This window comes from Nannobrachium achirus (genome assembly GCF_963921795.1).
Source record: "Nannobrachium achirus genome assembly, chromosome: 16".
Classification (NCBI taxonomy): Eukaryota; Metazoa; Chordata; class Actinopteri; order Myctophiformes; family Myctophidae; genus Nannobrachium; species Nannobrachium achirus.
This window is the reverse complement of record NC_137823.1, coordinates 1,348,637-1,360,791: the sequence shown is the minus strand read 5'-3', so window position 1 is coordinate 1,360,791 and position 12,155 is coordinate 1,348,637. Positions and strand designations below refer to the sequence as shown.

The 12,155-nt window shown below is 43.9% G+C and overlaps 1 protein-coding gene across 1 annotated transcript; it reads right to left on the bottom strand.

The window, feature by feature from the left end:
- Positions 1 to 9,279: 9,279 nt before the first annotated feature.
- On the bottom strand, positions 9,280 to 11,867 carry LOC308300342 (kelch domain-containing protein 3-like; the record flags this gene model as incomplete). Its single annotated transcript, XM_080744158.1, has 2 exons — positions 9,280 to 9,997; positions 11,833 to 11,867. The coding sequence occupies 2 exons, from the start codon at positions 11,865 to 11,867 to the stop codon at positions 9,280 to 9,282; spliced, it is 753 nt and encodes a 250-aa protein (XP_080600284.1).
- Between the last annotated feature and the right edge of the window lie 288 nt (positions 11,868 to 12,155).

The window sequence follows — 12,155 nt, the reverse complement described above, 5'->3', positions numbered from 1 at the left end:
TTAGACGGAGGCTTCGCTGAGGCCTCCGATTAATTAATAATATTTTTATGGGGGGGGGGGGGCTTTTTATGCCTTTATTGACCAAGGGAGGTACAGTAGACTGACAGGAAATGGGGAGAGAGATGGGGAGTGACATGCGGTAAACGTCGTCCGGATTGGGAATCGAACCGGCGAAGCCGCACCAACCATGCCTATGTGGCAGTGCCTATGTGGTATGCGCCTTGACCAGTAGGCCACCGGACGCCCCTAATTAATTCCTTTTATTAAAAAACCCGGACTAGTTCGGGATCCAGTGAGAGCTGCGGATGCCTCCCGAGCGCCTTCCTAGGAAGGTCCTCGATGCACGTCCCACTGGGAGGAGACCCCGTGGCAGACCAAAGACCAGATGGAGGGATTATATCTCCAAACTGGCTTGGGAACGCCGTTACCCCCGCGACCCGATTCCGGATAAGCGGTTGAAGATGGATGGATGGATGGATGGATAGTTCGGGATCAGCACCCCGGAATACGTTGCGCCGCCGACAGTATAGATTGAGTTTTTTTGGTGGGGCTCTAAACTTTATTCTAAACCATTTTCAATGGAATAAATCGTCGGACCATCTAGAATCGGTCGTTGGAAAGCGTAGGACGAGCCAGGACCACCCACATCTCTACAAGCAGCTCAGCAGGGTTCGACCAAAAAAGAGCATTTGATTTTATAAATAGAGAATACTTATGGTGTGTTTTGGAACGTTACGGGTTTCCCCAGGAGTTTATAAAAATAATAAAATTATGCCAAATCTCAGGTGGCGGTTAAAGTGAATGGGAGGATCTCCAATTATATACACATACAGAAAGGTGTGAAGCAGGGCTGCCCGTTAAGTGGAGCGCTCTATGTTCTGGCCATCAGCCCTTTATTAAATAGAATAAAAAACGACATACGAATAGCAGGTAATTATTTTAATGGTACAGTTGCCAAGGTTTCCATACCATACGCGGACGATGTGACTACTTTTATAAAGAACCAAGCAGAACTTGATCTCGTCAGAGAGCACTTTCGCCTCTATGAGCAGGCCGCAGGGGCTAAGTTGAACGAGGCCAAAACAGAATGTATCTGGATCGGAGAGGAAAGTGGGAGACCGGGCCTGCTCATGGAGGTGAAAGAGGAAATGAAAATCCTTGGCATCTGTTTCAGTAACAAGGACTACGTTAAAAGAAATTGGGACAGAAAAGTTATTGAAATAAAAGAAGAAGTAGACAAATGGAAAGTAAGAAATACAACCTATAAATCAAGAATTGGCATAATAAAAACCTTTATTCTATCTAAATTATTATTCTTATCAACTATATATCCGCCACCTGAAGTATACATAAAACAAATTAATAGGCTGTGCGTACAGTTGATCTGGGGAAACACCCGAGAGGTTACTAAAAGAACGCTCATGCACAAGAGCACTTTAGAGGGAGGCCTTGGGGCAATGAATGTTGGCATCAAAGTAATGATTGCATTTTGTAAAAATATGGCAACGGGCATTCTGTGGAAAGCACCCTGGTTTGGAGACCCCCTGAAATGGAGTAAACAAAGAGGCAGAGGTAGATCAAAACTACCTTATTATAAAATAGCATATGGTGACTTTATAGATAAATATACCAACTTAAATATTAATTGGGGTACTCAGTCAAATAAAGTAATATATAATATAATAAGTGATTATCTATATGGAGGTCTGGTAGTGTTTAGAGACCAGTCCTTAGAACAAAGTAAAACACTCATAAAGTGCCTAAATAGCGGCCTTGTCACCGGTTATATCAGAGATGTAATGTGGTTAACCGTGCATGGCCGACTCCCCGTCAGAGGGGTTTTAAAATGGGCCTGCAATACCACAGAATGCCCGGTTCCAGACTGTAAAGAGTTTGAGACAATATATCACTTATTGATTGACTGCCCCAGGTCAAGACTTGTCTGGAGCCAAATGTTTGACATGGGAGTCAAGGTGCCCTGCCACAGAGACACTTTATACGGCAATTTTATCTGTGAAAAAGAGAATTTTGATTTATTTTGGCTGTGTATATGTGTTACGATTTATAAAATATGGAAAACAAGATGTAAGATGTCAACGGACAACATCTTTGTGGACTCTGCCACTGTCTTGAGGCAAATAAAAACTGAATTAAGAAAACGAAAAACAATGGACTTGAAAAGAAACCCCCCAAAACTAAATTGGTCAGTAATTACTTTATAATGTTGTTTTATTCTTTCAAATGTAATGTTATCTTATTTTTCAAATGTAATCCTTAAGCACTGATATTTACTTGCTATGTTTTTTCTCTTACTGTTGAAATGTTTTGTGTTATGGGATATTTTGAATGATTTGTAACTTATGAAATTTATTTTTGAATTTCTCCTCTATTGTTATTTAATGCCCAGTGAAAATTATTCCTGAAATTGCTCCTTTATTATAATACCCAGTTTGTAAAATGTATTTTTGAAATGCTCCTATTATGTAAAGTTTTGAAATGACCTGTAACTTATGTGCAAAAATTCAATAAAATACTTTGAAAACACAAGCAGCTCAGGGTAAGTACAATAGCAAAAACAATATTGTATTGTATTGAAAAAAAGCCGAACTTGTTCGGGATCGGCACAAGAAATATGGTCTTGCAAAGATGGTGTCACATTAAAGGACAACTTTAGTTTTTTTACAACAAGGATTCATAGTTTAGATTGTAATTAAAATATAAAAGATGAGTGTTAAAATTATTTCATTTCATATTGTCATTTTACACAGAATAAGCCCATTTCCAAGATACAACGCAAGCTTTCATGGTTGGATGTGACTTATGAGGGCTAGAAGTGTTACAGTAAATAGCAATAAAGAAACTGCTGGATTATTGTGTCTAAAAAGACATATTTAGCCACTTGTACGCATGCCCCCATGCGTACGCATGCCCAGCATTTTAACACGGTAAACAGGATAAAACAATAGAACGAAGAAAATGAAAATATTTTAACACTCACTTTTTCTTTTCTCTAATTACAATCTAAAATATGAACCCTTGTTTTGAAAAACCAAAGTTGTCCTTTAAAACACAATTTAATTGCTTCCAATTCCCCATTTAATTATACTTTATTCTGATAGTAATCATTGCTATGTTCACTATGTTCACTAACAGGGGTCTCCCCATCTCTTCAGCTCTATAATGAAGAGGAAAATACATTTTCTGTTAACAAAGAGCTGGAGAGACTGGGAAACTCCTGTTACTATTGCATCGAAGGTGCAGGCGATCCTGGATGTTCCTGTTCCCCAGAATAAACGCGACCTTTGCCGTTATTTATAGGAATGGTGGGATATTATCGCGGCTTCTGTAGGCATTTTGCAGAGGTAGTCTCGCCGTTGACAAGCTTAGTTAGTCCAAAGACAACAACAACAACCAATGCCTAATGCGGTGGTCCTTGTTGCTACAGGATTTTATTTAATAGATATTCAGGATAATATTATGGCAGATGCTCTGTCTCTGGCTCATTAGGAGGGCCTCCAGGAGTCAAGATTTTTGGGGGTAAATGTTTGATTTTTGGGAAGAGGGGTGTTATGATACTGAAGGTGGGGAAATATGAATTATGCTCTGGGATAGGGTTCTCCCTTCTGTGTCTGTGGGTGCGTGGGTCTGTGTGTGCGCGCGTTTGGAAGAGCGCGCATGGGAGTGTGTCGTGGTATGATTGGATGATTATAGGAGGGGAGTTACAGTCGCAGCCAGTCCGGATGGTGTCCTAACCCAGAGGACAGCGCCAACTTTAAAAGGCTGTCAGTGAGCCGGCGACAGTGAACCTGTTCCTTCCTGACTCCCAACCCGCCCGTCTGTTTGGCTGTATGAAGCCTGAGCAGATCTAATGTGAGCTCTGAACAACACTTGATTAAACATGAGTGACTAATGCTATAGTAGTAGTTATCAAAAAAAAAAAACGGTGGCGCAGTGGTTAGCGCTTCGCCTCACAGCTAGAAGGTCCTGGGTTCGATTCCCGCCGGGGGACGATGTGGGTGCTGGCGGCGTGTTCCTCCTCCACGTCATCAGCGCCCACACCCTAGGTGGGGTTGGCGATAGGGCCTTTCTGTGTGGAGTTTGCATGTTCTCCCCGTGTCTCCTAGGGTTGATACCCTCACAAAAACATGCACGTAATCCTGGTCTCAATAATGCCTCCCCCTGGCCAGCCGGGGCGCCTGATGGAGGGGAAAGGAACTGGTTGGAATAACGTGTTCCTTCCACGCGCTACGTCCAAACCAGGGAAATCTCCACTGTCAGGTGAAAAGAAACAACTTGGACTCCTCATGCATAGAAGGAAGCATGAGGTCAGTCCGTTGTCTCCCCAGGCGCGGCAGAGGCAGAGCAGAGCCCAGGATTACATAGGCAATTAGCACTGGGTGAAAAAATGGGTTACAAAATTGTGGGATAAAAATTAAAGAAAAAAAAAAAAAAAAAAAAAAAACACCAACACAATGGAAACCTTTTGCTAATCAGATTTGAAACACATTACTAGCCTTGTTCAGACAAGCATTAGCCTCGGAAACCCAGGCTTCATTAGGCGCTCAGAAGAAAATGAAGCCTGGGCGATCCCATTAGAATCACTGTTGGAGGAAGTGTAGATTTTCCCTAACCAATCAGAGTGCAGAGGGGCGTTGCACGGAATGTGTTGACGACGTCATAACGCAGCTGCGTTCTCTGAGCGGGGGGAGGAGGAGGAGCAGAGGGGGGTGGGGGGAGGAGAACACATGCTATTGGCTGGAGACTTGCGGACTGACTCGCCGCGCCCGCCCATTTGCCCACACGAACTGCTCCCACTTAGACTAGTGTGGACAAGCATGAAATCAATCCAATCTGATAGGAAATCAGTTTTGGGCTGGATTTGTTTTGCCAGTTTGAATGAGGTCTGCTTCGAGATAATCAAGAACTTTCTTTATGGTGGCCTGTCAGAACAAATGGCTGACAGACAAGTGTCCCTTAAAACTGCCAACAAAATGGATTATTGTTCTGAGAGCTTCACCTCGCCCTCTCCATCTGATGGAATGAATCACATCCGTTTAGTTCTGTCTCGAGCGGACTGAACACATACGGACAGTTCGGAGAGTCAAGGCTTTTAGATGTGCATGAGCAACCATAAGGACTTCTCCCATATTGTAGTCATTTTGTAGTTTACCCCAGGGGTTCCCAAACTTTTTTGTCTCAATTACCCATGAATATTTTTTTAATCTGAGGCACCCCTACATTATAATTTTCACTCCCAGCACCTTATATTTATAGCATATCGTCGTTGTCGGGTGGAAACCTTGTATGTCCAAAACCGTTCATTTTGTGTTTATCTATAAAATGTACTTAACCAATGAAAACAGCAGATCTACAAGCTCACAACGCCTCGCATCGCAAGGCGTTGTGAGCTTGTAGATCGGCTGTTTTCACTAGTTTAGTGCAACAGTCTTCTATGATGAAGCAGGGCTTTGCATTACCAAGAGACATACACATTTGAAACTTGGAGATACAAGGTTTCTGCCCGACAATTACGATATTTTAGTGATTATGTTGCGAGGTAAACGTTGAGATAAAAGCCATTTTGGTTAGAACTGACTGAAAATAACTTTGTACTTGAAGTTTAAAATGATACTAAATATTTTGTGTCCAAATAAATTCCAAATATTATCAAATTATCTTGCAGCACCACTGGACTGCCGTCGCGGCACCCCAGGGTGCCCCGTCACCCACTTTGAAAACCCCTGACTTACCCTATCCTATGGACATCAGAGGGTTTCAGACGTTGGAGTGTAAGCATGTAGCCCCCTTTAGTCTTCTGACAGTGTCTCTGAGCTTTCCTCAGGTCTGCTCTACCAAGTCCAAGTGGTATTTGTTCTTGTGCTGTCATTGGATTTTCCGTAGATCTTAGGTCGGGTTCATTGTGCAATAAACACGTATTGTTCGTGAGTTGTCTGCAGGTTGGGTCTTACGCTTGCCTGGCTCCAGCCCATAGACCCGCCCACTCTCTGAGTGGACTGGTTCTCTTGGTCTGGTGTTGTCATATGACGCTAAAGTTTCTCTGGTTTAGGCAGAACCAAGCCAATGAGAGTCGGAGCCTCGGAGGAGGGGGTGGGTCTAACTTTTGAAAACCAACAGAAGAGGGGGCGCTCAGCCAAAGCTCTTAATTTCTCCCTTTGAACTTCAAAGGGGGGTTGTTTGATGCCTGTCATAGAGGGGAGGGGGAGGGGGGAATGTTTTTGTGTACACACTAGTCAAACACAACCCCTCCCACCAGATCTCTTGTGATTGGGAATTTCAAATTCAAAATCCCCTCCCCTTTGAAATCTCTTGTCAATGGGACAATGTCAGTGTTAAGAACGTTTTGTTGCCAAGCTCAACGTTGGGCATTTAGACCTATACATGGAGATATGGAGCGAACCTGTTTGGCCTAACATGGAGATGTGGGGAACACTACATATGGAGATAGTCCATTCCATCATGTCATGTGGGACTACCGTCATAGACAGTAGCCAGTTGTTAGGCCGGAGTCAATGGCAACCAGGTATGAACGGCATACGTGTCAGACTGACATCACCAATATGATGTCAGATGAATGTATATAAACCAGCTTCCCACCGAGATTGGGTCAGATTCCATAGACTCGCCTCCAGTCGACCACAGGGAGAACCACTAAGCTAAGCATTGCAATAAGGCATTGAAAGAGTCCTAACAGACATTCGTCAGAGGTTTTGCCGGAGAGAAACGAACTCGCGTCAGAGCCAAGGCAGAGCTCTATATTAGTCAGACTCAAGCTCAGCGCAGAGTCTGAAACCAGGCTAGTCTTACACTCCATCATTTGGACGTCAACATGACTTCTGTACTTGGAGGCCAGTCTGCTCTGGAGGATCATGAATTCACAAAGGGTGAAAAAAAGAAAGGAAAAGGAAATTATGTCAACAGGTTGGAAGAAATATGGCATGGATCAGTGCCGTGGCGTCTTATGAGATTAACCAGGGATCGATCGATAGACACCTGTCTATTTGTGGTTGCTATAAGCAACCGTCTATAATAGGCAACCGTCCCGAGATTCTTTTTGTTTTGTACGTTCTGAGTGATGTTATCCAGGTTGTAAGGCTGAAATGCACAGACTTTGTAATGTCCAATGTAATGACCAATTAGACAATGCTTCGCTTGACATCACAATATATCATTCGTTGGTAACCCTCTCTGATCTCTGATTGGACAATACAACGTCAAATTAGACAGGAGTGATATCACAATATGTAATACTAGTAAGACACCTCAGGGTGACATGCGAGCGCCAATTTTTGGCCATCTGGCCAGTGATGTATTTGGGACCAGTTACTCATAATATGGAGACCCCTTCATGATAGTTATGTTATGTCAAAACATGCCCATATATGGACATTACCAAATATGGGCATTATCCATAATAATGTCCTTAATATTGACAATATAGGAATCTCCATATATGGGCATAAAACTTACATAAGTAATGCCAAAACATTCTCATTTTCGGCCTGGGATTTATGACATCAGAAATCTCCATGTATGGGCATAAAAGTTTTTTTTTTCTGGGAATGACCTTATATGGACTTTTATACCCTGAGAAATCTCGTAGCTTGTCTGACTGTCGGTACAGGAAGTGATGTCACGTGACATCCTTTTTATGCCCATATATGAGTCGTTCTGTACCACATCACTGTGACTCACTGACATCATGTGACATCACTTCCTGTACTGACAGTCAGACAATACTGACAGTCAGACACAGGGACGTGCTGGCCATTGGGAAAAGCGGGACAACTCCCGAACGGCCGGTCCAGGCCGGCCATTAGGATTTTTTTTTTTAAAGAAATGTCTGCCTTCGTTCCATTTTGGGGGCTGGGTGGCCAACAAAGTAAATCGTCACTGTCGGGCAGAAACCTTGTATCTCCAAGTTTCAAATTTGTAAATGTTTTTGCAAAGCAAAGCCCTGCTTCATCATACAAGGCCGTTGCACAAAAGTAGTGAAAACAGCAGATCTACAAGCACACCGAGGCGTTGTGTGCCGCGAGGCGTTGTGTGCTTGTAGATCGGTTTTTGGACATACAAGGTTTTCACCCGACAACGACGAAATATAACTTGTGTAATTGGCCCACTGGCTTGTCACTTGTCATGATCTGAAATGGCAAAGTAGCAGCAGCGCTATAGAGAGAGAGATCTCTCTCTATGGCGCGCAATGAGGGCCTCTCCAACTCTTTTTCCCGGGCTGAATCAGGGGCCCAGCATGTCCCTGGTCAGACAATACTGACAGTCAGACAAGCTACGAGATTTCTCAGGGTATAATGCGACCGAAGGTCGCAAATAAATACAAGATGGAATTCAAAAAGAGAGCTTTCTGTTAAAGTGTGCAAATGGAGAGTATAATGTGCTTGGACCTCCTCAGAAGCACCTACATGTTTGCATTAGAAATAAGCTCTCTGACAAGGCGAGTAAAGCTATAGCACTTTACCAGGAAGACATTCAAAAATCTACCAACCTTTGTGGACCTAGAGAACAGGGACCCGGATGCCATTATTGATGTGATTGGATTGTGCAGGAATGCTGAGGAAGTGTCTCAGATCACGAATAGTGGTTTGAGACACAGGTTCATTTCCTGGCAAAGTGTTATGTAAACGTTTTTTGTAAACTTTTTGAGTGATGTTATCCGGGACAATATAATTTCCAGGCACGATTGGTCATGCTTCACTTGACATCACTGCAACCACACTTGCAATTTCCCAGAATTGCATCTTTCTAGTTTATTTAAACAAAGTTTATTATTATTATTTTTTTTAAGTGGGCCGTCTTCCAACGTCGCTTCCAGTCATCCCGGTTCTCCGTACATCCAGCCAGCTCGTTGGTGCTTTGTGCTCCTGCGTCTTGAGTACATCCACATGTTAGTCTGGGACGTCCTTGTGACTGGTGCCCATGTGTTGGTTACCACTCCCACAGCACCAGTTTGCTGGCTGTCAGCTCCTGGTGTCTTTGGCAGGGTCCTGCTAGTCTCATTCTCCTGGCTGCTATTTTATTGCTCATCCTTAATGTTCCAGCATACAGATTCTTGTTAGTAACATGTGTACTCTTGCTGATGTTGGCTGTAATGTGTATGTTATCTATATTATTTATCTATCAGTCAAGTTCTCCTCGACAGTACAAAGGCTGGGCCTTTAGCCAATGAGGAGCAGCCAAAGGGTAGATCTTTGTGCCCATACATGGTGTTCCATGCGAGCCCACACATAGGAACAGTATTTCTAGTTATATTCTCTTGCTGTTGGTAGTCATGGCGGCCAGTTCCCACCTTATGTCGTGTGGAAGTTCTGACTGCTCCAGGCTGCACTGAATAACTGCTAGCTTGCATAACGTCTTAAGACTAGGACTTGAGTCTAAAATGAACATTTCACCACAGAATTTCTTTGGAGATGTGTATCCTCCAAAGAGGATGATGCGTTCTCCCACCATGCAACAGCACATACTACGCATTGGATATTGGATACCTTTCCCCCTGGGCTCAACCTTCCTCCAGGAGAAGGTCTCTGGGTTGAACCTCCACAGATCATTGAAGGACTGGTTCAGAAGACGGTTGCGGCCACCGAATATGTACAGCTCTCCACAGCAGGCAAAGGCAGAATGAATTGCACGGCCTTCTGGAAGGATCTGTGCGGAAGGCGCGCTCAGCCAGCAGTTGGTCTCGGTGTCAAACACTCTGATGTTGTTGTTGTAGGTGAAATTGTCCCCTCGGCCCCCAAACACATACATCTTTGTCCCGATGAGGGTGGCAGATTGGCACGATGAAGCTGGTCCTGGAATACCTCTGGCGTTAATTAAAGACCAGACCATTGTGGAGGTGTCCAACTTGTGGATGTCATTAGTGCGTGGTCGTTGTCCATATATGTACATGATCTTACCCAACACGCAGGCTGAGTGGGAGCGCCTACCCTCTGGAACAGTCCCAGAAACGCTGGGCTTGAACCATCTGTGGTCGCCAACGTTTAACGCATAAAGTACGTTGCAACACTGAAGTAAGCAATTTACCCCGAGTGAGAGGACATTATGCTCTGATAATGTCCTGTGTTAGGGTGTTATCGGACGAGGCGAAGCCGAGTCCGATAACACCCTAACACAGGACATTATCAGAGCATAATGTCCGACCCCGAGTGGTAAATAGCTTTTCTACCACTTTTTCCCTTATACATGAAAGAAAACACATAGTTGTAACTTGCAAGGATCTTAAGTTACAATCATTATTGCCTATAAAACTTCCGCGAGACAGCAGATAGTTCCACCAACAACATCTTCTACTCACCAACAGATGGCGCCAACTCCATACTAATCCATGCGTCTAGCTTACAGCTAAGCTAACGTCAGTTAAAAGCACCGTTCCGGCCGTAAATAGAGGCTGTTCGCTTCCAGAAAGGCATAGGTTCAGAGAAAAGGGGCTTTAAAGTTGGCGGATTGCATTGGATCCAAATAAATCGGCGACGATAGTACGCACGTTAGTAAACATAGGACCGCTGCGACCTTCATTTGTTGGTTGGGGGAAAGGTGTTCCGACTACCTCCTGAAGTCCCCGGATGTACACTGAGGCGCATTGATCTCCTCACACAACTTTGCGGCAGTTGTCCTCTCATAACCTCCGGAATTTAGCCAATCAGAATCCAGTATTTGAACACGTGACTCGAAAAAGTGGTAGAAGTGTAGCCCTACACTGACCTCCCCAGATGTAGATGATATCTTCTATGAGCACAGCTGTGTGTCTCCAGCGACTCGAGGGAACCTCAAGGGGACGCTCTCCTCTTCCAGCTGTCACCGGGGGCAACTCCATCCAGAGCAAAGACACTGTGTTGAACACGTTCACCACAATCGTATCCACGTTGTTTATGTTACTGTGCCCTCCAAAAGAGAATACCTTGTACCCGACTGCTACAGCAACGTCATTACGCTGGCTCCTAGGTACTCCCTTCAGATGCGTGGTCCAAAGCAGCATTGTAGAAGCAGATTCGTCTTGACGTGTCCTGTTCTGTAAAACAATGATGCGCTACAACTTAAATTGGAACAGCAGCACTAATGTCACATAAGGCTTGGCCAATCCGCAAAGTCTTTTGATTGATTGATTGAATATTTTATTAGCCAGAAATGTAAACAGCACAAGGTACGGTCAGACATTTAGGCTAAAAGGAAAAACAAAAGAGTGTGAAATGAACGGTGCTATTTATGAGTAAATTAGTGGCCATTAGCTGCGCCAGACTACCCCTGTGGTAACTCTGAGGACCCCCTAGCTTGGGGCCTGTTGAAGAGCCATGCTTTACATATCAAATGCTGTGCCATGTGGGGTTTCTCATCTTCCTTATAGCTTCCGTTGCAGTGGCATCAGTTCAGAAAAGCTAAGGTATGGCAACATGACTGGTGTGGCACGATACACAACAGGCATGATACATTTATTTTAAGAAGTACATTACATTTTTCCCACATTTCTACGGTTTCTTGGGCTGGATATGGCAGCCGGAACGGTTGTTCAAGTGCAGCTAAACTTGGCATGTTAGTAAACGTGCCACAATTAACAATAATGCATTGCACCTGTACCATTTTGTCAAGATGGCGAGAATACAAGTGTGGATAATATAATTATAATACCTTGTTAAAGTGACCATTTTGTAAAATGTAGCATTTGTAGTTATTTTACTGTAATTTGACAACATAATAACCAGAACAGATAGACAGCCCTCCCTCTTCATGGATTTATATTTAAAAGTAACTTTTATGTCCCCCCCCCTGGACCCAGGGTATGGCAGCTGCATACACCTGCCATACCCAATTGACGCCCCTGTTCCGTTGTGTGGCACCATGGCTCTCGCGATTATGGAAAGAAATGTAAACTTAGCTTGTCCACCCATCTGGCCAGGGGTCCACCCATCTGGCCAGGGGTCCACCCATCTGGCCAGGGGTCCAGGGACCACAATAGTCCATGGGCCAGACGAGTTGTCGGTATCAAAAAGGTGGCAAAGGTTACCATGCATTTTATAAAAGCTCTATATCTGTAGATTATATTTTGGTACGATAACCCTTTCTTAGACACAGCTAAATTGGTGTTATCAGCTGCTAGAGTTGGTGTCCCATTCACTTTACATTACAGG